The sequence below is a fragment of the Haliotis rufescens genome, unplaced genomic scaffold (assembly GCF_023055435.1).
Source record: "Haliotis rufescens isolate VD_foot unplaced genomic scaffold, xgHalRufe1.0.p SCAF_51, whole genome shotgun sequence".
In the NCBI taxonomy this organism is placed as follows: domain Eukaryota; kingdom Metazoa; phylum Mollusca; class Gastropoda; order Lepetellida; family Haliotidae; genus Haliotis; species Haliotis rufescens.
In genome coordinates, this window is record NW_025964235.1 from 1353771 (window position 1) to 1376351 (window position 22581).

The 22581-nt window shown below is 46.9% G+C and overlaps 2 protein-coding genes across 2 annotated transcripts; one reads left to right on the plus strand and one right to left on the minus strand.

Moving 5' to 3' along the window:
• Window positions 1-576: 576 nt before the first annotated feature.
• Window positions 577-5404, minus strand: LOC124140730 (collagen alpha-1(III) chain-like). Its single transcript, XM_048384833.1, has 3 exons — window positions 5296-5404; window positions 3821-4639; window positions 577-3734 (listed from the first exon to the last, which is right to left on the minus strand). Exons 1-3 carry the CDS (start codon window positions 5402-5404, stop codon window positions 577-579), a joined length of 4086 nt encoding a protein of 1361 aa, XP_048240790.1.
• Window positions 5353-22010, plus strand: LOC124140651. The gene is made up of 3 exons (XM_046508327.2): window positions 5353-5723; window positions 17408-17554; window positions 20212-22010. The coding sequence occupies exons 1-3, from the start codon at window positions 5498-5500 to the stop codon at window positions 20358-20360; spliced, it is 522 nt and encodes a 173-aa protein (XP_046364283.1). The 5' UTR covers window positions 5353-5497; the 3' UTR covers window positions 20361-22010.
• Window positions 22011-22581: the final 571 nt, after the last annotated feature.

Below are 22581 nucleotides of genomic sequence, written 5' to 3' on the forward strand. Positions count from 1 at the left end.
AAATATCAAACGTTGAGATTGAAGTTTCTACCTAAATTAGATATTACGCACAAAGACAATCAATTAATGATCATATGCTTGTCGTAAAAGGCGACTAACGGGATCGGGTGGTCAGGCTCGCTGACTTGGTTGATGCATGTCATCGATCCCAATTGCGTGGATTGTTCCTCATGATGTCAATGGATTGTCTGGTCCAGACTCGATTATTTTCAGACCGACGTCATATAGCTGGAATATTGCTGAGTGCCGCGTTAAACAACAAACCAACCAACCAAGCATCTGACATTCCCGTGTTACTGTCACCACCTGACACTCCCGTGTTAGTGTCATCATCTGACACTCCAGGGTTACTGTCGCCACCTGACACTCCAGGGTTACTGTCACCACCTGACACTCCCTTGTTACTGTCACCACCTGACCCTCCAGGGTTACTGTCACCACCTGACACTCCCGGGTTACTGTCACTACCTGACACTCCCGTGTTACTGTCATCACCTGTCACTCCAGGGTTACTGTCGCCACCTGACACTCCAGGGTTACTGTCACCACCTGACGCTCCAGGGTTACTGTCATCACCTAACACTCCCGTGTTACTGTCACCACCTGACACTCCAGGGTTACTGTCACTACCTGACACTCCCGTGTTACTGTCATCACCTGACTCTCCAGGGTTACTGTCACCACCTGACACTCCAGGGCTACTGTCATCACCTGACACTCCAGGGTTAATGTCACCACCTGACACTCCCGGGTTACTGTCATCACCTGACACTCCAGGGTTAATGTTACCACCTGACACTCCAGGGTTACTGTCACCACCTGACACTCCAGGGTTAATGTCACCACCTGACACTCCAGGGTTACTGTCACCACCTGACACTCCAGGGTTACTGTCACCACCTGACACTCCAGGGTTACTGTCACCACCTGACGCTCCAGGGTTCTGTCATCACCTGACACTCCAGGGCTACTGTCTCCACCTGACACTCCAGGGCTACTGTCACCACCTGGCACTCCCGGGTTACTGTCACCACCTGACACTCCCTTGTTACTGTCACCACCTGTCACTCCAGGGCTACTGTCACCACCTGACACTCCAGGGTTACTGTCACCACCTGACACTCCAGGGTTACTGTCACCACCTGACACTCCAGGGTTACTGTCTCCACCTGACACTCCAGGGCTACTGTCACCACCTGACACTCCCTTGTTACTGTCACCACCTGACACTCCCTTGTTACTGTCACCACCTGACACTCCAGGGCTACTGTCACCACCTGACACTCCAGGGTTACTGTCTCCACCTGACACTCCAGGGTCACTGTCATCACCTGACACTCCAGGGTTACTGTCTCCACCTGACGCTCCAGGGCTACTGTCATCACCTGACACTCCAGGGTTACTGTCACCACCTGGCGCTCCCGGGTTACTGTCACCACCTGACACTCCCGGGTTACTGTCGCCACCTGACACTCCAGGGTTACTGTCACTACCTGTCACTCCCGTGTTACTGTCACCACCTGTCACTCCAGGGTTACTGTCACCACCTGACACACCCTTGTTACTGTCACCACCTGACACTTCAGGGTTACTGTCACTACCTGTCACTCCCTTGTTACTGTCACCACCTGTCACTCCAGGGCTACTGTCATCACCTGACACTCCAGGGTTACTGTCACCACCTGTCACTCCAGGGCTACTGTCATCACCCGACACTCCAGGGTTACTGTCATCACCTGACACTCCAGGGCTACTGTCATCACCTGACACTCCAGGGTTAATGTCACCACCTGACACTCCCGGGTTACTGTCATCACCTGACCCTCCAGGGTTACTGTCACCACCTGACACTCCAGGGCTACTGTCATCACCTGACACTCCAGGGTTACTGTCACCACCTGTCACTCCATGGCTACTGTCATCACCTGACACTCCAGGGTTACTGTCATCACCTGACACTCCAGGGTTAATGTCACCACCTGACACTCCCGGGTTACTGTCATCACCTGACACTCCAGGGTTACTGTCATCACCTGACACTCCCGGGTTAATGTTACCACCTGACACTCCAGGGTTACTGTCACCACCTGACACTCCAGGGTTACTGTCACCACCTGACGCTCCAGGGTTACTGTCATCACCTAACACTCCCGTGTTACTGTCACCACCTGACACTCCAGGGTTACTGTCACTACCTGACACTCCCGTGTTACTGTCATCACCTGACTCTCCAGGGTTACTGTCACCACCTGACACTCCAGGGCTACTGTCATCACCTGACACTCCAGGGTTAATGTCACCACCTGACACTCCCGGGTTACTGTCATCACCTGACACTCCAGGGTTAATGTTACCACCTGACACTCCAGGGTTACTGTCCCCACCTGACACTCCAGGGTTAATGTCACCACCTGACACTCCAGGGTTACTGTCACCACCTGACACTCCAGGGTTACTGTCACCACCTGACACTCCAGGGTTACTGTCACCACCTGACGCTCCAGGGTTACTGTCATCACCTGACACTCCAGGGCTACTGTCTCCACCTGACACTCCAGGGCTACTGTCACCACCTGGCACTCCCGGGTTACTGTCACCACCTGACACTCCCTTGTTACTGTCACCACCTGTCACTCCAGGGCTACTGTCACCACCTGACACTCCAGGGTTACTGTCACCACCTGACACTCCAGGGTTACTGTCACCACCTGACACTCCAGGGTTACTGTCTCCACCTGACACTCCAGGGCTACTGTCACCACCTGACACTCCCTTGTTACTGTCACCACCTGACACTCCCTTGTTACTGTCACCACCTGACACTCCAGGGCTACTGTCACCACCTGACACTCCAGGGTTACTGTCTCCACCTGACACTCCAGGGTCACTGTCATCACCTGACACTCCAGGGTTACTGTCTCCACCTGACGCTCCAGGGCTACTGTCATCACCTGACACTCCAGGGTTACTGTCACCACCTGGCGCTCCCGGGTTACTGTCACCACCTGACACTCCCGGGTTACTGTCGCCACCTGACACTCCAGGGTTACTGTCACTACCTGTCACTCCCGTGTTACTGTCACCACCTGTCACTCCAGGGTTACTGTCACCACCTGACACTCCCTTGTTACTGTCACCACCTGACACTTCAGGGTTACTGTCACTACCTGTCACTCCCTTGTTACTGTCACCACCTGTCACTCCAGGGCTACTGTCATCACCTGACACTCCAGGGTTACTGTCACCACCTGTCACTCCAGGGCTACTGTCATCACCCGACACTCCAGGGTTACTGTCATCACCTGACACTCCAGGGCTACTGTCATCACCTGACACTCCAGGGTTAATGTCACCACCTGACACTCCCGGGTTACTGTCATCACCTGACCCTCCAGGGTTACTGTCACCACCTGACACTCCAGGGCTATTGTCATCACCTGACACTCCAGGGTTACTGTCACCACCTGTCACTCCATGGCTACTGTCATCACCTGACACTCCAGGGTTACTGTCATCACCTGACACTCCAGGGTTAATGTCACCACCTGACACTCCAGGGTTACTGTCATCACCTGACACTCCAGGGTTACTGTCATCACCTGACACTCCCGGGTTAATGTTACCACCTGACACTCCAGGGTTACTGTCACCACCTGACACTCCCGTGTTACTGTCACCACCTGACACTCCCGGGTTACTGTCATCACCTGACACTCCCTTGTTACTGTCACCACCTGACACTCCAGGGTTACTGTCACCACCTGACACTCACGGGTTACTGTCACCACCGGACGCTCCCTTGTTACTGTCACCACCTGACACTCCAGGGTTACTGTCACCACCTGACACTCCCGGGTTACTGTCGCCACCTGACACTCCAGGGTTACTGTCACCACCTGACTCTCCAGGGTTACTGTCACCACCTGACACTCCAGGGTTACTGTCACCACCTGACACTCCCGGGTTACTGTCACCACCTGACGCTCCCGTGTTACTGTCACCACCTGACACTCCAGGGCTACTGTCACCACATGACACTCCAGGGTTACTGTCGCCACCTGACACTCCAGGGTTACTGTCACCACCTGACACTCCAGGGTTACTGTCACCACCTGACACTCCAGGGTTACTGTCACCACCTGACTCTCCAGGGTTACTGTCACCACCTGACACTCCAGGGTTACTGTCACCACCTGACTCTCCAGGGTTACTGTCACCACCTGACACTCCAGGGTTACTGTCACCACCTGACGCTCCAGGGTTACTGTCACCACCTGACTCTCCAGGGTTACTGTCACCACCTGACACTCCAGGGTTACTGTCATCACCTGACGCTCCCGGGTTACTGTCATCACCTGACACTCCAGGGCTACTGTCACCACCTGACACTCCAGGGTTACTGTCACCACCTGACACTCCAGGGTTACTGTCACCACCTGACACTCCAGGGTTACTGTCACCACCTGACTCTCCAGGGTTACTGTCACCACCTGACTCTCCAGGGTTACTGTCACCACCTGACTCTCCAGGGTTACTGTCACCACCTGACACTCCAGGGTTACTGTCACCACCTGACACTCCAGGGTTACTGTCGCCACCTGACACTCCAGGGTTACTGTCACCACATGCACACTGCAACCTGGAGAAACACGTGATGTATTGTTCAGACATCAATCTGTGTGAGGAGGGTTGCTTTATCTTCAGCTAGCGAGATTGGTGCGGTTTTGCTTAAAACATATTTTAAGAGTCAAATACTCTGATACAATTTGCGAAGTGCACGGTATTGTTTGATTATATGTTATTTTCTAGTTTAGCCACACCAAAGAAAGAATGTGTTTAATCGTAAAAACCTGACGCAGTCCACAGCGCTTCTTTTGTTATAGTTCGTTCACGATGCACAACGCAGACGCCATTGCTTGTCGGATTGTCATCAGTTACTACTGCACATATAGCTACATTGTCTGCACCCCAGAAATAATAAATCAAAACATAATCCAACCAAGTCCAGATTGATTTAGCAAGTCTAGATTGCATCAGCTCTAGAATATATTATTGTTCTGGGCTCCATTTGGATTTTACTTTTTATTTTGTAGATATTTATTTTTAAATAAGATAACTTTATTTCTGGGACTACATGTTGGTCTCTGCCGTCACCGACCCCCATGCAGATGTGTCAGCGTCCGGGGAAGTTATGGGGACGTAAATGATTCAGGAGGGGGTGGGTTGAGAGATAGGGAGGGGGAGGGGGTGTTTCGTTACAATTCAACCTTGGCAGCTGCACTCTGCTGATCGTACCACAGGCCATACATTGAAACTCATCTTCACAGGTTGCTATGGCAACTCGCGCAATTCCGGTAAAAATAGTAAACTCTGGAAGAGTCCTGCTACCGGTGGGCCGCCACATTCGCCGCTAGCTAAGTTAGTCAGTCAGCTTCGTTGAAGTAGTTAGGGCGGGATCTCTCTCTCTCTACTCCACTGTCAGCTTAATTCTAGCAAGATGGCGAATATCATGGCTGCATCGATGTATATGAAGATTGCCTTGGTGTGCATGTTGGTAGGCACACTGTTGTTTGTGATCGGCTTCTCCACAGTGTCCTGGATGGTCTCTAGCGCCTACAACAGATGGGAGGCCCGTGGAGTATGGAAAGTGTACAGTTGCGGGACTTCCTTCTGCACCTATTTGTCCTATGGTGCTTGGACTTACTTCGGACGCAATGATTACGGTGGGTCATTCTTTTTAACTTTTCCAACTAAAATCTGGTTAGTTGTTACTTGGGTCAAATTGGAATATCACAATTCGTTCTTTTATGGGGATGGCGGAGTTTCGTAGACAATTATGCAATGCTGAAGTGTCCCGATGTTTACAAATTCCAATTTTACACCTTATTGCATCTACTTTTTAATTTATGTTTTCCGAGCAATGTATCCGAATTTTATCCTCAGGGCCAGTGTGCCAACTGAGAATTCTTGTTCATACGCTAGGGACACCGCCCGGCGCACAACCGGCATTCCTCGCCAGTGGTTATCAATTAGAGGCCTGTTCCCCCATCCCCATCCCCCTTCCCCCCATCTTCCGCTCTCGGCTGCCTGGATTCCACGTTATCCGATACGGCTGTGCCGCCGTCTCAGTCCTTATACACAGGCGGTGAGGGTTGCCGCGTTCACGAAGCACCGAGGGGAGGGTCGGGGGTGTAGGAGTCGGGTTGCAGTTGAGGGGTGGGGTGTAGGAGTCGGGTTGCAGTTGAGGGGTGGGGTGTAGGAGTCGGGTTGCAGTTGAGGGGTGGGGTGTAGGAGTCGGGTTGCAGTTGAGGGGTGGGGTGTAGGAGTCGGGTTGCAGTTGAGGGGTGGGGGTGTAGGAGTTGGGTTGCAGTGGAGGGGTGGGATGTAGGAGTCGGGTTGCAGTTGAGGGGTGGGGGTGTAGGAGTTGGGTTGCAGTGGAGGGGTGGGATGTAGGAGTCGGGTTGCAGTTGAGGGGTAGGATGTAGGAGTCGGGTTGCAGTTGAGGGGTGGGGGTGTAGGGGTGGGGTTGCAGTTGAGGGGTGGGGTTGCAGTTGAGGGTGGGATGTAGGAGTCGGGTTGCAGTTGAGGGGTGGGATGTAGGAGTCGGGTTGCAGTTGAGGGGTGGGGTTGCAGTTGAGGGGTGGGGATGCGGGGGCCGGGTGTGAGGCACAGCGATGTCTCCTTTCGCATGGGAACTGGCTTGCGACTGTCTTTGCGCTGCGAAAACGTAACTATGCAATGAGACAATTTATTTAATTGAAACGAACAGTGCCTAGCCGACATCTGTGCTCGGCTTCGGTGGTCACTGCCTGGTCAACCTGTCATTAATTGTTTGACCAGACGAGAAATGCACCCCAGGCTGACCGTGGCCAAAGTTTGTTTCTTCTTCTTCATATCATTATTAGCTATATGGTCCTGTTGGCGGCGGCCTACTAACTCATGCTTACATTCATATCACTCACTCACTCATCCCTACATACATATCACTCACTCACTCACTCATGCCAACATTCATATCACTCACTCACCCACTCATGCCTAAGATAAGCTAGATAATACTTATTGCAGAAACATTCTATTACGAAACAGATGCAAAAAAATTTAAATGACAAAATATTATGATTCATATTATCAGTTATGGTGTCTTTAGTTGCCGTATACGATGTCATATAAGGTTAGCAGAAAAGTATTGGGCGAGTCGGAAGCCCAATATTTTTCAGCTAACCTAATATGACACCGTATACAGCAACTAAAAACACCATAACGAATTTATCATGGCGAAAGTTTACACTCTCTGGTATCCATATCGCACGTGTCATGTCATAATGAAAACTTGACACTGACAACATTGATGACGTCGAAGGGAGACCACTCATCAAACCTGAGCGGCCAAACCTTGTTGAAAATTTTGACTATAATCTTTATCAGTAAAGTCACGAACGTGATCTAAAAATCAGATTAATGTCCTTACACATCACAATTAATGATAGTAAAACACAAAACAGTGTCAAATAACGAATTTTGGTACCAGAAGTTCCATCTGAAATATGTGAAGTGGGTTTTGGAAAATCCAAGATGGCTGTTACTGACGGTATTAGGTCTAAAATTAGGTCAGTATCAACCATCTGGGATTTGTATTGACGGTATATGGGCTCACGTGGGGGTCAATGGTTCTGCTATCTGATTGGTCAATCTCACTTTGAGGCATAATAAGTATATAAATACCGATATACATACATTCCTGTAGACACAAAAAAAACAATCTATATTACATCTGTTTGATGATGTTATACATAAAATGTCAACAGTCAAGAGGTATTTATTGCTTGAAATGATAGACATGGAAACAAATGCAATTGATATTGATGGCTTCATTATTTGAGAGGAAGTAGTGATATAATTTGTTTTCATGACTGTGGACATATACATTTTGTGTGGATAATTTCCCAAAGAGTATATTTTTTTCTTGAGTGTGTTTGGTACAGTGAAGTATGTAGTGTTTTTCATCACCAATGGTTGAACATGTAGAGCATAGCCTCTGATGTAGTGGGGTTGGTGGCTTTGTGTGTCTTCCATACATATCACGCACTAGTCTGTCTTCCAGACCCTGATACAAATATATCAACTACAGCCCATGCAAGTCTATAATGTTTGGCAAGTCTAGATTACTGCAGTATCAGGAAAATGAAGAGAATCACTGGGCTCTCTTTTTATTATATTTTTTATTAAGATAACTGAACAACTGTTTTTTTCTGTACGATATGTTCATTTCAGAGACTATATGTTAGTCTAATCACTCACTGGCTCATCCATGGATACATATCACTGACGCGTATCGCGCCGGTCCACAAATTGGGTCAAAGCATTTTTGCTGATGGCCACAACTCAGAGCTGGGCAAGGACAGAAGAAACAGTCAAATAGGGAACTACTTTCAGGGTTATTAGCGCAGCATTGGACAATTACAAAACGACATTAACTGTTCATTAACTCTACATCATAACAGCTGTGAATAACAAACTCTGGCCTTACTCTGGATTGCTTCAACACGTCATCTACTGTTTGCTGATGATTGGGTTCTTGTCTCCGATTCGTCAGCTTCTCAAAATACTGCACGGACAATAAACTCAGCACCGCCATCGAAAAAACTGCTGTAGTTATGTTTGGCACAGACAGTCAAAATCTAATTTTCAAATGGTCAGTGGCAGGGCAAGATATTAATGTTTCAGACAGATACACTTACTTGGGTGTTGTATTTCATTAAAATTCTAAATTTAAACATTGAGTAGAATATCTTGTACAAATTGTCCAAAGAGCATACTATGTGTCCTCTTCTAGCCTGTTTAGAGATTTAGACCCAAATGTCTATCTCAAAATGTTCAAGGCATTTATTGAACCTGTTGTCCTATATAACTGTGAGGTACGGGGAATTGACTCGGTTCAGCTCAGGTATATAGATACTTTTACTCCTGAAATATTACAAACAAACATGTCCCTGGAGTCTCTCAACAAACACATAACGGGGCATGCAGGGTGGAGCTTGGTATGTTTCCCCCGCTGTTTCAGGTAATTAGATCGATTGTTCAATTCTACACACATATTTTTACAATCTCCCAATACTGTTTTAAAACATGCTACTAATGAATAAATAGCTATGGTCAAACACAAAATTTGATGGTACTATAAATTTCCTTGTCTCCAAGATAAATTTGACATCAAAGAAAATGATCTAACCTCTTCCTCAGTAATCAAGGACCTACAATCAAAATTTACAGATATAATCCACTCATCTTTTCAAGATAAGCTAAATAAATTAGATTCAAGAAACAAAGTTAGAACAGAGTAGAAAATTTAAATCAGAAATTAAAACTGAACCTTATTTACAACACTGCAACACTGATTTACAACAAGCTAAGACATTGATCACGGACTAACACTGAACTGGGTAGAAGAACAAGACCACCTTCACCTTTGGACGAACGCCACTGTGATCATCACTGCTCAGTCCTTGAAGATGAAGAACACTATCTGATGTCTTGTAGTAAATATTCAGGTGTAAGGCACTCCCTGTTTAGTTCTCCTTCCTAAAAAAATATATTTTTTGAAAGCCTTACAATCATAGAAACATTTAGCCTACGTTTTTTCAAATAATTAACACAGACATGACCTGCTATCACATCTACAACTTCAAACAAATATGAAATACTTTTGTAGATAATCCAAGGTCATGACATAATATGTTGTATTGGTACGTTGTATTGTTATCCTGACTTCACCACAAATAGGCTTCACACATTGTGACCATGTGGGGAATCGAACCCGGGCCTTCGTCGGGACGAGCGAACGCTTTTACCTCCTATCTTGTAGCTTGACATTGCATGAGCTCATTGAATGAAGACGGGGATATGAATATGGATGAGGCTGATGAGAGTAGTGATCGACCTGCTCAAGCCAGTCACGACAATAACATTTACATTCCAGTCTGAAGACTCGGGGTTAGATAGGATGTATATCTGCACGAGGATGGCGTGCCTGAGTTGTCTTGCCGCCATGAACAGACCCTCTGGTATCGCTCAACTTGATATGATTCAGCTCTCTCATCAAACACATTGATTCTTGGCCATCTTGTGTAGTGTATCCTTAGGTTCATCAATATTCCAGTTAAGACACGGCCTGTACATAATCGGGCTAGACAAAACAGTGGTAGCTATTATGACTGAGGACCTATTCTAACCCATATCCCAAAAAGGGGACAACCAAAAGCGTCCTAGGGACCTATTCTAACCCGGATCTCAAAGGGCGGGGACAACCAAAAGCGTCCTAGGGACCTATTCTAACCCGGATCTCAAAGGGCGGGGACAACCAAAAGCGCCCTAGGGACTATTCTTACCCGGATCTCAAAGGGCGGGGACAACCAAAAGCGTCCTTGGGACCTATTCTGGGAACCCCACAAGAGGATAGGGGGTAGCAACATTGATGAAGTCCCGTCGTCTATTGAGGTCCCACCTTCGGTCCTGTCGTCTATTGAGATCCCAACGTCGGTCCTGTCGTCTATTGAGGGTTCCAGCGTCGGCCCTTCTGTCTTTTGAGGGCCCTGCCGTCGGTCCTGCCGTCTATTGAGGGGCCCATCGTCGGCCTTCTGTCAATTGAGGGTCCCACCGTCTATTGTGGATCCCATCGTCGGTCCTGCTTTTACTGAGGGTCCCACTGTCGGTCCTGCCGTCTATTGAGAATCCTACCGACGGTCCTTCTGTCTATTGAGGATCCCATCGTCGGTCCTTCTGTCTATTGAGGATCCCATCGTCGGTCCTGCCGTCTATTGAGGATCCCACCGTCGGTCCTGCCGTCTATTGAGGATGCCATCGTCGGTCCTTCTGTCTATTGAGGATGCCATCGTCGGTCCTTCTGTCTATTGAGGATCCCATCGTCGGTCCTTCTGTCTATTGAGGATGCCATCGTCGGTCCTGCTGTCTATTGAGGATCCCACCGTCGGTCCTGCCGTCTGTTGAGGATCCCACCGTCGGTCCTGCCGTCTATTGAGGATGCCATCGTCGGTCCTTCTGTCTATTGAGGATCCCATCGTCGGTCCTTCTGTCTATTGATGATCCTATCGTCGGTCCTTCTGTCTATTTAGGGTCCCACCGCCGGTCTTGCCGTCTATTGAGGGTCCCACCGTCGGTCCTTCTGTCTATTGAGGGTCCCACCGTCGGTCTTGCCGTCTATTGAGGGTCCCATCGTCGGTCCTTCTGTCTATTGAGGGTCCCACCGTCGGTCCTTCTGTCTATTGAGGGTCCCACCGCCGGTCTTGCCATCTATTGAGGGTCCCACCGTCGGTCCTTCTGTCTATTGAGGGTCCCACCGCCGGTCTTGCCGTCTATTAAGGGTCCTTCCCTTGGTGTTCTGGTGTTCGGTCTCCACCAGCTGGTATCTTCTCCACGGTAGTGTCAGTTAACGTCGGAACGCCGCCGTCCGGTGCTGCATGAAGCGTGTGCTTTTCCTTGCAAATGGAGACGTGAGAAGCAGACTGGGGAACCGCCAAAATAAACACCGACCGCCAACCGATCCCTCCTGTGCACATGTAACAGCTCAATCCATACAATTTACAGTAATTTACAGTAATTTCCCTGCATTGATTTATGCATTTGCTAATTTTGACAAACAAACATCACGGCATTGGCTCTGAGCCTGGTCCTACATTAGTGAATAAATGTGCGAAGTGCACAATTCTAAACGTGCATTTCAAAAAAGTAAAATGGATTCAAGTATAGCTCATTATGCAAAATTACAGAGGTTTACATCACACATGGTACTCGTTGATTCTACTTCATCAGGTCATCGCTCGCCCTTGTACCTCACACTGTTATGTATGGTGAGCTGGCATCATGCGTTCTGTGTGTATTTTACGCGAATTCGTTGCGTTTGGTGAGTGAGTAAGTTGGGTTTAATGCCGCCTTGGACAGTAGGGTACATTTAACCGGGAATAATTCGTTGCAGGTATCAATGAACGTCAGCATTATCTGAACTGTTCCTATACAGGACTGATCCCCTATTTTCCCAGAAGTATTTACATCAACTCAAGTTTATCCCTCGCTAGAGTTGGTTCTCTGCGCATGCGACGTTTTGAGGTGAGGTGAGGTGAGGTGAGGTGAAATGGGGTTTAACGTCGCGTCCAAGATTATTGCACTTATACAGTGACGTGTATGCACGTGTGTGTGGCTGCTTGTACTAGTCCGGACTGACGCCGATTTATAGTGCTAGCCCACTGAGATACCATGCCGCAGTGAACATGATTACCCCACTCAGACACAGTATACTTACTCCGAGCGGACCAGTCCCTGTTTTAGCCCCTTAATGCCGAACGTCAGACAGGGTAACAACAAGTACCATCTCTTAAAGTATTTGGTATGACGCGGCCGGGGATCGAACCCGGCGCGACGCCCTACCTCTAGACCACTGAGGCGGCCGCATTCGACGTTCCAACTGAACTACCAAGTTTAAATTCGATCTCTCTACACCTTGCACCGTCAATGTTCTAAATAAACTGCCAAGTCGGCATGTCTCTAACAGCTGATGTACAACTCCGGGACAGGTCTGCTGTGATGATCAGTGCATCCTCCCTGCGGCCGACACACCGAGGAGGCAGATGAATTTCGACTTCTCCTACCGGGCCGGTACCTGCTGATGTGTGTGTAGTGTTACCAGTGTTAATGGACCATTTCAAGCTAGCTGGCACGGCGTGGGTAGCAAGTCGACGGCTGCATATGTGACCTTGACACTGCAGGCAGTGCTGACAGCGCTATCGCGAGAGTTGGGCGTGGCTGTATACGATATGAGGATGTTACGTAACCTTTGTGGCAGCATCTTAACATTATGTTAATGGATACGTTGTTGTGTAATACTTAATGGCGAATGATTTTTTTTGGCCAAGTTCCATCTGTAAGAGCAATACCTCTAAAACAATACACTTTGACTCATGGGAAAGCACTTCTGGTATGTCTGAGTATCGACATACAAGCAGGGGAAACGACACTGCTAAATGACTGTTAGGATATAGACTTGCACAAATCCCTAAGGCAATAATTATTAGGTTAAATCATAATTTCTCGATTATGGAAATTTTAAGACCAAGTTGTCCCTATAAGACCCTCGAGACTTGTACTGTCCACATATCTAGAATTGCCTGTTATAGGAGGATAGAATTACTACACATCCATGGACTCTTTTCTGTATAGCCTTGGCGCAAGGCTAGTTAGGATACTACCTAATATGTACATGTACTAGTATAGTCTCTGACCGTGTGGCAGTGTTGGGAGCTAGGAGGCCCTTGGATGACCTGTTTATGACCTGTTTATGACCTAGGGAGTGAACACCATATCAAAGTGATACGACAGGTTGAGCCTGTATGGATAGACTTGAATGATGAGGTGAAGTGGGTTTTTTTACCGCGGCGTTCAGAAGTATTGCAGTTGTATAGCGCCATGCTTGTACTAGTCCAGGGTAATGCCACAGTTTAACATTTACGCCCAAGACACAGTGTACTGACTGCGAGCCGACCAATCCTTGTTTTAGCCCCTTAATGCCGAACGTCAGACAAGGTAACAACAAGTACCATCTTTTGGACGGTCTTCTGGTATGACGCCACCGGGGACCGAACCCCCGACGTTCAGCTCTCTACTCTATCCGCTAGACCACGGAAGCGGTCCTGGGGTTGAATGTAGTATATGTAGTAACTCCACAAGCATGGTAGAACTGATTTAGTCACAAGATGATTATTTTTCCCTCTGGAAATAATATTAAAAACACCAGAGACAAAAAAGTCCGCAGATTATGCTCAAAGTATAAATTGTGCAATATCCATTTGTTTTCACTAAAGTATTAAGAAAATACATAATTTTGAGCTAAACATTGTTACAAATTGTTCTACATAAGAGCCCACTGATTTTATGGAGAGGAAATACACAACAATAGTAATTAGAGTACATGGACTATAAACCGCCATGTACAATAACAATATCTTCTCTGGTGTAGATGAATATATGTCATTACATCGGAGTGAATCCACCCTTCCTTGATAATACAAGGCTATGTCCTTCTGTTGCTCGTGTGTAGCAGTAGTATAACACCGCTGTAACTATAGTCGGAAGTCTACATTGTGGGCGTGCCAGGATGGGCGTGTCTGGAGGGCAAACTGACACGCTAGGGCGTGGCACTGAATCATACTCCCCGATAACGCATGACACGCTTAGTTAATTTATAAAAATATTTGTCTAGAAATTTTAGAAATAATTTTAGTTTCGAATTTTGGAGCGTTTCTTAAGGCATAGATAGAATGTATGGCCAGATACTTTAATATACGTTTCCTGGCATCCCGACTAACACGCTAAACCGCTCACCGCTCAACTGTGTATCCGGGGGAAATAGGTCTTCAGCAACCCATGATTGCCTTAAAAGGCGGCTATGCTTGTCGTAAAAGCGACTAACGGGATCGGGTGGTCAGGCTCGCTGACTTGGTTGATGTATGTCATCGATCCCAGTTGCGTGGATCTGTGCTCATGATATCAGTCACTGGATTGTCTGGTCCAGACTCGATTATTTACAGACCACCTCATATAGCTGAAATATTGCTGAGTGCGGCGTTAAACAACAAACCAACCAAGAAGAGTATGTAAGTTTTAAAAGCCGCTCCGCCAACCTGCCTGACCACACCGTCGGCAGTGCTTCCCGGTAAGGTCCCTCGGTTCTGTTTCTGTTAGCCTTGCTCCAAGGCTGTACTGAAAGAATAATCTATGGCTGTTAGTAATTCTATGTTCCTAATACATAGGCAAGTCTAGATATGTGGACAGTATAAGACTCGAGGGGCTTACAGGGACTAAATGTTCTTGTTATTTCAATAATCTAGAAAATATGATTTAAACTAATAATTATTGCCTTAAAGACTTGTGCAAGTCTACGTTTCTGTGTTCTCGCGAATTTAACACACTTCAAATCCAAGCTGGTGCCTTACTAACATTCAAGTCAAGTCAGTGCGCGAAGTGTCTTCACTTTAACACCGCCCTGAGCAGACGTAGACTGTCTCACAGTCCCTGAACTATATTATTTTCCCTTCCGCCAAGCCCTTTCTGTTGAAGCAAGTCTAGATTTTCCTCAGGTTCAGGTTCTGAATCTACCATCTCACTGGGGCTCTTTTAAACTATAGATGAAATTAATTGGTTCCATCAGTATTATATATTTTCAGAGGGGCTTCTCACTAAACAGTCCCTACCCCGTCATTTCTAACTAAACCTGCAATCCCCGCACTATCGCTTCTAACTAAACACCCAATCACCACTCGAACACTTCCCACTTAACATCCAGTCCACGTACCACCACATCCAAATAAACGTCCGGTCCACACACCACCATTTCCCACTAAACATCTAGTCCACACACCACAATTTCCCACTAAACATCCGGTCCACACACCACCATTTCCCACTAAACATCCGGTCCACACACCACCACTTCCCACTAAACATCCGGTCCACACACCACCACTTCCCACTAAACATCCAGTCCTCACCACACCACTTCCCACTAAACATCCAGTCCACACACCACCACTTCCCACTAAACATCCGGTCCTCACACCACCACTTCCCACTAAACATCCGGTCCTCACCCCACCACTTCCCACTAAACATCCAGTCCTCACCACACCACTTCCCACTAAACATTCAGTCCCCACCCCACCACTTCCCACTAAACATCCGGTCCCCACACCACCACTTCCCACTAAACATCCGGTCCTCACCCCACCACTTCCCACTAAACATCCGGTCCACACACCACCACTTCCCACTAAACATCCGGTCCACACACCACCACTTCCCACTAAACATCCAATCCTCACCCCACCACTTCCCACTAAACATCCGGTCCTCACCCCACCACTTCCCACTAAACATCCATTCCCCACCCCACCACTTCCCACTAAACATCCAGTCCTCACCCCACCACTTCCCGCTAAACATCCGGTCCTCACCCCACCACTTCCCACTAAACATCCAGTCCCCACCCCACCACTTCCCACTAAACATCCAGTCCCCACCCCACCACTTCCCACTAAACATCCAGTCCTCACCCCACCACTTCCCACTAAACATCCGGTCCTCACCCCACCACTTCCCACTAAGCATCCAGTCCCCACCCCACCACTTCCCACTAAACATCCAATCCTCACCCCACCACTTCCCACTAAACATCCGGTCCTCACCCCACCACTTCCCACTAAACATCCAGTCCCCACCCCACCACTTCCCACTAAGCATCCAGTCCACACCCCACCACTTCCCACTAAACATCCAGTCCCCACCCTGATGACCACCAGGGCCGGGAGTTCGGACACATCGCCCCGTGGAGGGGAATCGATACAATAGGCCTGGTGGCGTGTCTGGTCTGTTTGGAAATCTCGATTAAGGCCCTCCCGTGAACACCAATCCCAAACACATGGCTCATGGTAATTATGTCTCTTCTCATAAAATCTGGAATCTTGACGCAGCGGGCACTGTGTTGATGAGAGGTGGTTACGTGTACACTGGGCAGATGGGGGTGATTGAATAAACACAAAACATTTCCATAATCATAAGAAATCTCTAGGAATCAATATCAAACAGTGATGGTATCAGGATTTAGCGGAAAGGTGAGCGTAACCTGCACCACCAACACACGAACACTTGTAGGAGTTTCTGTCTGTCGGGGGATGTTATTGCTCTGACCATTCTACCACAGTAGACTAAGTGTCCAGTGCCACAAATGCGCGCCTCCTTGTCGGGATTACGAAGGAGAATCAGTTGGACCCTACTGACTCCTGTATTTAGGGGAAGGACCCTATTGACTCCTGTATTTAGTGGAAGGGCCCCATTGACTCCTGTATTTAGGGGGAGCACCCTACTGACTCCTGTATTTAGTGGAAGGGCCCTATTGACTCCTGTATTTAGTGGAAGGACCCTACTGACTCCTGTATTTAGGGGGAGCACCCTATTGACACTTGTATTTAGGGGGAGCACCCTATTGACTCCCACATGTATTTAGGGGGAGCACCCTATTGACTCCTGTATTTAGTGGAAGGGCCATATTGACGCCTGTATTTAGGGGGAGCACCCTACTGACTACTGTATTAAGGGGAAGCACCCTACTGACTACTGTATTTAGGGGGAGCACCCTACTGACTACTGTATTTAGGGGGAGCACCCTACTGACTACTGTATTAAGGGGAAGCACCCTACTGACTACTGTATTAAGGGGAAGCACCCTACTGACTCCTGTATTAAGGGGGAGCACCCTACTGACTACTGTATTTAGGGGGAGCACCCTACTGACTACTGTATTTAGGGGGAGCACCCTACTGACTCCTGTATTTTCCTTGTTCAGAACACGTACGAGCGACCCAGGCCCTAGAGTGTATCGGCCTCATCTTCGCCCTGGTGTCCCTTCTGGTGCTGCTGTTGTACCTGCTCGTGGACAGCTGTAGACGCAGGAACTCCCTCATCGCCTTCGTCGTCTGCGTCTTCGCTGCAGGTCAGTCTTGTAACGTGTTCGTTCGTGCGTGCGTGCGTGCGTGCGTGCGTGCGTGCTTGCGTGAGTGAGTGAATTGTTTTAGTCGCACTGCATGTGGGGGTGGATCAAACACGGAGATGGACGTCAACAGATTATATGTAGCCATTTAGTTTCACGAAACGAATGTCATTCCGAGCGATGGCGAGGGTAACACATAAGTTCTTATAACACAGGCGTGTGTGATACTTTCTTTATTTCCCATTGTTTCTTATCATAGCTTAAATGGATAGAATTATAATTAAACCCGCCCGCATGTTATCAGAAATCAGTGGGCCACTGTAAGTTGATAATGCGCTCATATTGCTTGACGACGGGCCATTATCACGCATGTTGTTAGGTGACGTCATAGGGTTGGGATAGTGACGTCACGTTCAATAGTGACGTCATCTGGTTCTATGACATTTCCATATTTGTTAAAAGTGGGTCAATGACATTCGTGTTGATTGCAGTAACTGTTTCAAAACCGATATTGTTGTTTATTTTTATTTGATAACAATTTCCATCCATTTTAGCTATAATAACGGAAACGCTCTTTTTAATGTCATTATTATTTGCAGAAGCCCTCGGTCTCGATAATAATGCCCTGAAATGCCCTGCAAATAATAATGCCCTGAAAATAGCGTTACCCTTATAATATTTTTAGCTACCATTCAGAAAAAGCACTTATCACGCCCGTTGTCAACAATCTTTATCGTTTCTAGTGTGTCGTCATTCCGACCTTACGTCACAATAAGATTCGAATGACGTCAACAATGCCGTACGTAAGAGCCTGGATAATTAACAGGCTGTATGTATTAGTCTGGATAGACACTCGACGTCAACTGGCTGTATGTAGCAGTCTGGATAGACACTCGACGTCAACTGGCTGTATGTAGCAGTCTGGATAGACACTCGACGTCAACTGGCTGTATGTAGCAGTCTGGATAGACACTCGACGTCAACGGGCTGCATGTAGCAGTCTGGATAGACACTCGACGTCAACTGGCTGTATGTAGCAGTCTGGATAGACACTCGACGTCAACTGGCTGTATGTAGCAGTCTGGATAGACCTCGACGTCAGCGGGCTGTATGTAGCAGTCTGGATAGACACTCGACGTCAGCGGGCTGTACGTAGCAGTCTGGATAGACACTCGACGTCAGCGGGCTGCATGTAGCAGTCGGGATAGACACTCGACGTCAGCGGGCTGCATGCAGCAGTCTTGACAGAACCTCGACGTCAGTGGGCTGCATGTAGCAGTCTGGATAGACACTCGACGTCAACTGGCTGTATGTAGCAGCCTGGATAGACACTCGACGTCAACGGGCTGTATGTAGCAGTCTGGATAGACACTCGACGTCAACGGGCTGCATGTAGCAGTCGGGATAGACACTCGACGTCAACGGGCTGCATGTAGCAGTCGGGATAGACACTCGCCGTCAGCGGGCTGTATGTAGCAGTCTGGATAGACACTCGACGTCAGCAGGCAGCATGTAGCAGTCTGGATAGACGCTCGACGTCAGCGTGCTAAGTGAAGAAGTAGATAGATAGTCGACGTCAGCGTGCTAAGTGAAGTAGTAGATAGATACTCGACGTCAGCGTGCTAAGCGAAGTAGTAGATAGATACGACGTCAGCGTGCTAAGTGAAGTAGTAGAGAGACGCTCGACGTCAGCGTGCTAAGTGAAGAAGTAGATAGATACTCGACGTCAGCGTGCTAAGTGAAGTAGTAGATAGATACTCGACGTCAGCGTGCTAAGTGAAGTAGTAGATAGATACTCGACGTCAGCGTGCTAAGCGAAGTAGTAGATAGATACGACGTCAGCGTGCTAAGTGAAGTAGTAGATAGACGCTCGACGTCAGCGTGCTAAGTGAAGTAGTAGATAGATACGACAATAATGAATTATACCCCTTTCATATATTGTGAAACTTAGACGTTAAACTCGTAATATTCCCCTTAAAAAGCATTTTCGAAATCGATTGTTTTCTCTATCACGGAGTGTGTTATGTTTTTGCTGACGTAGTTTATAATATGTTCAAAATTGAATGGTCCTTAATTAACGTGTCGGGTCCAATAACCCTATCTTTTAGACAAACCGCGTATGTGTATTTATATTCACGTAGACAGATTGTCTACAGGACTGCGAGAAGCGAGGGCCTTTAGGTTTGACGTGCTCCGCGTTGTTATTTAGAAGCGGCACTGATCTCTTCATGGCGCATGAGAACCAGCTGACCTCTTATGAAAATATCAGAAGTTTATGATGCAAATTTGTGATTCCTGCGTCAGCATTTATCTCTTGAGACGGTGAACGCTGAAAACAATCAATGCTTGATACCGACACCGTCTGTGGCGATACACAACAACCCTCTCTAGATAATATCGATTGGTGGAGGGGGGGCCTAATGATTCCAATTATAGAAATATTTCCTGACCAAATATTATCCCAGCATGCCATTTTCTGCCTGTTTGTCTCTTTAACTAAACTAGTCACGGACGTAAGTGTTACTCATTACATAAAGCACATCGTCTGAACTTTATTTCTAGTCTATGTTAATCCACACCCAGTTTTGTGGTCTAGGTCGAGTTGCGGCCATGTTAGCTCTCTATGGCAAATATAAAACTGTTCTTCCTTTTTGTTTCAGTGTTCTTCATCGTGGTGGGTATTGCCGTGTTCGCCATCAAGCTTGGTTACAGTTACCACGTGGGCTGGTCCATGGGCTTCGCCATAGTCGGCGCCATCTTCATGTTCGTAGGTGGAATCATGGGCATCCTACAGTTGACTTGCCGGTAGTTCCGTCACGTGATAGACTTTTAACCAATCAGAGCTCGAGGACATGCGGTGGCGGTTCTGCACGGGACTGTTGGTTGTTTGTTCGCTCATGTGATTTGCTTTGACGTTTACACTCAAGCAAGGAGAGGAAAGTGCTCTTATAACCTTCTTCCGTATTGTCAGAAACTATTTTACTATATTTATACTTTTTTCTGCTTTTCTATTGAATTTTGTCTTTGTAGGTAACTTTTAATATGTATTTTTTATCCAAAGAAATGAAGTGAAATACTCATTTTTGTTAATTGAAATAATGTTATAGGTGGACGCGGGTAGCAAATTGAACTGTTTTATCTCACGTTCATCAGGAACACATGACCGTGAAGGGAAACATATTTCTTCACTTGGTCGGAAATTCAGGTCGGGTCTTCCATTGGTCACGCGCCCTAGGTAAATGAGTCGTTTGTTTGAAGATGTTTTTCTTCCCACGACACATACCTAAATCATCAGGTTTGGGACTGCCTGCAGCAGGGCCAAGAACAGTCGGGTCGGGTAAGGCCAGAGGGTAATGCTAAATATGGATTGCTGAATATTAAAACGAAACTTGTGTTTCTGGGAAATATATCGAGCATCATTTATTCAAGCTGTGTGGCTAACCGTATCATGCCTTCTTTTGTATTTTGTGCTTTAATATTAAAATACCATCGTGGCTTCTTTATAACATACGCTGTTATATTTTTGAAGATTCTAAAAAGCGCACACATTATCATATAGATTTGCATTCGTTTCGATAAATCTAAATAAAATAAAAGTGATATTTAATCCTCATGAATTATTGATTGGTCAGGCGTGCATTGACAATTCAACGTGAATTCCAAATTCATATGTCTGTCGGGTGGCACGGCGGGCCAAGTCGTCGAATGCGCCACAGAGTTGCCTCCCTTGCGCACGCCAGAAACCTATGATCGTTGGTTCGAATCAAGTTCGCCCCCGATTGTTTCTCGGCTTGTCAGCACCATAGTCGTGCTCGTGGATTTCACCGAAGTGGTAAACGTCAGGGACATACATGACTTCGGGTTTTCCTCCCCCGTTAAGCTGACACGCCGTAATATAACTGGAATACTGTTCACAGCGGCGTTAAACGCACGTGTCTGTCTTATGAAGAAAACGGAATGAGATTCGGAATACAAAAACTATTTGATTAAGTATGGTAATTTTCCGTGTCTGTCGTAAGCATAATAATGTGGCAACTCTAGATGTGTTTCCAGAGTAACACCTGATGAGTTCCCTATACTTCTGTGTTAAGATTATGTTCACATTTTCACACGTTCATCTTGATAACAGTTTGTATTTTGTATCGTTATATAAGGATGTAAGTTTTCTTCCGTTATATTGGATCTGCTTGTATACTTTGCAATGATTTTTGTTCTTCTATACATTTACAGCTTGTTATACGTTCTTCCCCTATACCACGGGGGTTTCTGTTCTTGTGATCTCGGTTGTAGCGCTTGTCATAGTGTACTAGATGTAGTCAGTCAACACTGATGTACAACCGGAAGTCGGCACTTGTATCTGTCAGTCTCACACCTTGCCATAATTATTTAGATGTGGTGTTAATTGAAAGCAACTGTTGTCCTAACTTTGTGAGTTGAATAAATGTCTTTTGTAATGGTACGCAATGTTGGTTTTGTGCTCTTCTTACTGAAAGTCAAGTGTACTTGGCGAGTTGTCTGTCGTCCGTCCGTCTGTCCTTCGTTTACTGTTACAGTTTCCTTTGAAACTACAAGGCCTACGGGAATTAAACTTGTATGAATCGTGCCAGTTATGGTGTCGACAAAAGTGCTCACAGAATTCTGATCCAACTAACATGGCTCCCATGGCGGCCATATTGAAAATGTCATTTTTGCTCAATACTCTGCCGTTTCTGCATATCTCATAATGACATTGGATATTCAGCAAATGCGTGGTATGAGTTATGACGTGTTTTTTTGTTGGTATATTTATATTTTTAACTTAAAAACGACCATTGACTTTCACGTACCCCCATTTGTCTTGTGTTACTGCATTTCCGACATCTCCTCTGGAACTACAAAGCCTAAAAAGCCGTCTAAAAACATTACAATCCCATAATCAAAGTTTACAAAAGTTTTAAAATCTTAATCTCAAGAAACATCAGTCGCAGAGTGCTCAAACTGTCTGTGAACGATGATGGCTATGAATAAAACTCAAGGTCGTTCAAGGTATC